General features: G+C 55.4%; 1 protein-coding gene across 1 annotated transcript in view; it reads left to right on the top strand.

The window, feature by feature from the left end:
• Positions 1 to 1,459: 1,459 nt before the first annotated feature.
• LOC103271262 (SH3 and multiple ankyrin repeat domains protein 3-like) overlaps positions 1,460 to 4,531 on the top strand; it is a gene marked incomplete at its 3' end in the record, with an annotated part of 128,956 nt that continues 125,884 nt past the window's right edge. The window contains exon 1 of the mRNA XM_008068719.2: positions 1,460 to 1,666. Coding sequence (XP_008066910.2) covers positions 1,460 to 1,666 — 207 coding nt within the window. The remainder of the gene's footprint in view (positions 1,667 to 4,531) is intronic.

Raw genomic sequence — 4,531 nt, 5'->3', positions numbered from 1 at the left:
TCCCACAGAGAAAGAAAGACGTAGAAGGATACAGCAACCATCTACGCCCCCAGCTTTGCCCAAGCCTGACATTTTGTCGTGTTTGCTGGAACTGTTTTAAGGAAATAAATGGTGCGAGTAGCCTGGCAAGTGCCACCAACCCCTTCCTTCCTCCGACAGAGAACCTTTCTCCTGAGTCCAGCTCCTGCGCTGTTCCAGCGGATGATGATAGCCATATGCAGTCTGTAGGACTTTGCTGAGTCTTCCTGACCTTTCTCTGGAAGTGCTAGCACATTGCATGACTCCTGCAAATCACCTTCTCTTTGCTGGGTCGTATATTTTGGGGGCACATTGTATGCACCCTGGGTTCATTCATTCTCACGGCAGCGAGGTCTGTGGGAGAAGAGATCACAGCTTGACCAAGCAGTCTTTAAGTGATTGGGGTGGCTGTACATCCCCATTTGCTTGGGACAATGCTGTACGTTGCACAGGGGCCACCCTTGTACGCCTTTCCATGGCACGTGGCCTTGTCCTGACTTACAGAATTCATGCAGAGGTGGAGTTGCTGGCTCAGCAGGACGCGCCCTCCACCAGGTCCCTGGCACCCCTGCCAACTTCTAGCCAACCCTTTCTGCACCCCTGCCCCACAGAGATGGGGAGTGTCACAGATACGGTCACCACACGTAGGTGGCCTGCTCCCAGAGTTCTGTCTGTGTCCCTCTTTCAACCCACTCAAAGCCCTGGTCTCAGGTAGCCATTGGCAACCTGAGCTGGGTCTTTCCTGGGTAACTTTCATTGCACTTGACCTGGAGGAAGCAGCCCTCTAGCTGCCTCTGCCTCTCAGGGGCCCCTGGGTCTCCCGGCCTCAGTCGGCTCACGACTCTGGGTTCCCCTCCGCTCCCAGCTCTTGAGATCTTTCCGGTTCTGAGCCTGGCCCTGCCTTTGGGTTCTGTTTTTACAGGGTGCCTGTCACTGCTCTGTGTTTGAAGCCCATGGCGTTGTGACAGCACGAACCCGTCACCGTCCTGACCCGACACCTGCCTTCCTGTCTCTCCTGGGGCTCCATCCTCAAAGAAAAACAAAAGGCAGCTTTTCCCTCTTATCCGGGGAGGCTTCAAACGCCCTTGTGGGGCTTCAGCTGATTCTTGTAGACTGTGGTCATCCCCGGTTAGTTTGAGCACCTTTTTTGTGCCGGGGTTTCATGGTGCCGGGGCCGGAGTGCAAAGGACCAGGGCCTCCCTGTCCCAGCTGCCACCACTGCCTCTGGCTCCTGCCCTGGGGAGGAGTGGACAGTGGCAACTTGCCTCCGGGGTTCTGAGCGTGTGCAGACAGACATGGGCCATCGGCTGGGGTCACACCACAAACACGGCCTGTGGGACTGAGCCCGTGCGTGCCAGTGCCCGTCTGTCCCCTGCCCCTGGGTCTTCTGTCATTTTCACGCTTCCCTTTGTCTTCCTGCCACCCGCAGACACAGGCAGCCATGCGGCGCAGCCCGACGTCCAGCGAGGACGAGATGGCCCAGAGCTTCTCCGATTATTCCATGGGGTCAGAGTCGGACAGCTCCAAAGAAGAGACCATCTACGACACGATCCGGGCCACCGCGGAGAAGCCGGGTGGCGCCAGGACGGAGGAGAGCCAGGGCAACACGCTGGTCATCCGCATCGTCATCCAGGACCTGCAGCAGACGGTGAGCCCTGCGGCCGGCACCCCGCCCCCTCCTCTGCCCTGTTGGTCACGAACATTGAGCACCTGCTACATGCCAGCTCAGGGGGCATGGTGGCTCACGCTTGTCATCCCAGTTCTGTGGGAGGCCAGGGCAGGAGAATCACGTGAGGCCAGGAGTTCGAGACCAGCCTGGACAACATAGTGAGACCTCGTCTCTACAAAAAGTCAGAAATAGCTGAGTGGGGTGGCTTACACCTGTGATCTGAGCTACTCGGAGGCTGAGGCCAGGAGGATTGCTTGAGCCCAGGAGTTCAAGACCAGCCTTGGCAACTTAGTGAGACTCTGTCTCTAATTTTTTTTTTTAATTAGCCAGGTGTGGTGGTACCTGGAGTCCCAGTTACTTGGGAGGCTGAGGTGGGAGGATTACTTGAGCCCAGGATTTTGAGACTGTGGCGAACCATGATTGCACCATTGCCTGGGTGACAGAGCAAGACTCTGCCTTTAGAAGTAAATAAATAAAAATTGTCATGATTGGGCCCACCCTCCAGAATCCATGAATACTGGGGTTTGAATGGGTTTTGAAAATACTGACTTGTTCCTTTGGGCTTGAACGCGCTTTTCCTTTGTACAATATTTTTAAGTCGCAGTTTCCTCCCTGGTCTTTGGAATGTTGTTCAGTTGTCATCTTACCCTGAATGTTACTTTTTTTTTGAGTGAATCTCCCTCTGTCACCCAGGCTAGAGTGCAGTGTCATGCTCATGGCCACCGCAGCCACGACCTACTGGGCTCAGATGATCTTCCTGCCTCAGCCTTCCCAGTAGGTGGGACTACAGGCGTGTGCCACCACACCCAGCTAATTTTTTTGATTTATTGTAGAGTTGAGGTCTCATCAAGTTGCCCAGGCTGGTCTCGAACCCCTGGACTCAGGCCATCCTCTCACCTCAGCCTCCCAAAATGTTGGAATGCCAGGCATGAGCCATGGCACCCGGCCTGAATGTGATTTTGAATACCTGTGAGGGTCACCTGATGTATGTTTTCTTTTCTTTTTTTTTTTTTTGAGTTGGAGTCTCATTCTGTCACCCAGACTGGAGTACAGTGGCCGCTCCCGGCCACCGCAGCCTCGACCTGCTGGGCTCTGGAGATCCTTCCACCTCAGCCTTCCAAGTATCCGGAACTACAGGCGCGCCCTACCACGCCCGGCTAATTTTTGATTTATTGTAGAGATGAGGTCTTGCCAAGTTGCCCAGGTGGGTCTCAAACCCGCGGGCTCAGGCCATCCACTCACCTCAGCCTCCCAAAGTGCGGGATGACAGGCTGAGCCACTGAGCCCGGCTTGATGATGTGTGTTTTCTGTCTTGTGTGTGACTTTTTTTTTTAAATTGGATTCCTAAAGAATTGGTTTCCGTGGCTAGACTAGCAACGTTTGGTGTTGGCCAGGCTTGTATTTTCCCGGCTGAACTTCCTAACCGCAGCCTCCGTGTGTCCTTCTGTGTTAGTGGTTGGGTCGTCTGTTGCGAGACGGTCATTCTTCTTCAGTTTCCCGTCCCTGGAGCTGTGACCTTTTCCCTAATTGCTTTCATCCCCTGCCTTCCTTCTTGTTTGCTGTGCCATGCCTGCAGTGGATGCCATCCTGTTCCTTGCGCTTTCTCATGTATGACGGGCGTGTTGTTTTGACCCTCCGTCTGTTTCCATAGCCCCACGTGGGCTTCCTTGTTGAAACTCATTCCTCGGGTTGCGTGTTTGTTTGGTAGGTTTTTCTGCCTGATTATTTCCTCCCTGGCGCAAAGTGTTCTGGGAGACGCCTTTTCTTTTAATCATGGTGCGTGTTTACCCGGATCCAAGACGCAGCGTCTGCTGTCTGTGTGCCGCCTCGCGACCTGTTAGCCGCGTGTTTTTCTGAGCCCCATCTTCGTTAGCTCCGGCCGGGGTTCCCCCCTCGTCTCCTTCCAGCTGGGTGTCAGCCTCTGGGTCTTTTCCGTTTGTTCTTGTGGTGCGGAGTGAACCCTCGACTCCCTCGTTAAGTTAGATTTGATGGTCTGTTTACCTTTCCAAAGGATCAGGCCCGGCGATGAGTCTGAATGTGGAAGGCCTGGGCGTCCTTCCTCTCCTGAGATGCTCCTAAATGCATGGGGGTCCTCTCCCTGGCGAGGGGAGGCGTGCCTCATCCTTTGGCAGGGGCACCCCACCCTCGGGCTGTATTCCGCTCAGCCAGGATCCTTGTCAGGAGCGCTCCTGGACAGCCAGCCAGCCCCGTCCACCTCCCATGGTCCTGCCCCACCCCCCCACCCCTGTTCCCGCCAAGTTCCAGGAGGAAGAGAGAAGGACCCCGTGTGGTCACTCGTGCAGGTGGGAAGTTTTCCATCTTCTCAAGGGTACTGCTTCCTGGAATGAGGGTGATGTTGGGCACTTTCCCACTGGGGCTATTCCTCCCTGGGCTGTCTGAGAGGGGAGAGGCCCATCTGGCTGAGGCCGTTGTGATGCCGACATGAGTCCTCCAGGAATGGGAGTAGCTTGGTCATCTGGCGCCCAGAACTAATCTGGCCACGCTGCGGGCCTCAGGGGCCATCCCCCTGCCACAGAGAGGCTCTTCCTGGCATCGGGCTGTGGCCTTTGCCTCCTTTGTGTACTTTGTGGGTGGCTTTTATATTTTGGGTCCCTGGGCCTGACCTTCCTGGCCCCTGGGTGCTGCATGTCCCATCAACCCTCCAATGGCGGAGACCCTGTGACCTCTGCCGGTTCGATCCATCCTCACGCTGCAGGGTTTTACCCATTCAGCTCTCTTTATTTGTTTATTATTTACTATTTTTTTTTTTTGAGTTGGAGTCTCACTCCGTCGCCCAGACCGGAGTGCAGTGGCCGCTCCCCGCCACCGCAGCCTCGACCTGCC

Source organism: Carlito syrichta, unplaced genomic scaffold (genome assembly GCF_000164805.1).
Source record: "Carlito syrichta isolate Samal-C Ts95f unplaced genomic scaffold, Tarsius_syrichta-2.0.1 Scaffold109661, whole genome shotgun sequence".
NCBI lineage: Eukaryota > Metazoa > Chordata > Mammalia > Primates > Tarsiidae > Carlito > Carlito syrichta.
This window is presented reverse-complemented; position numbering and strand designations above follow the sequence as displayed.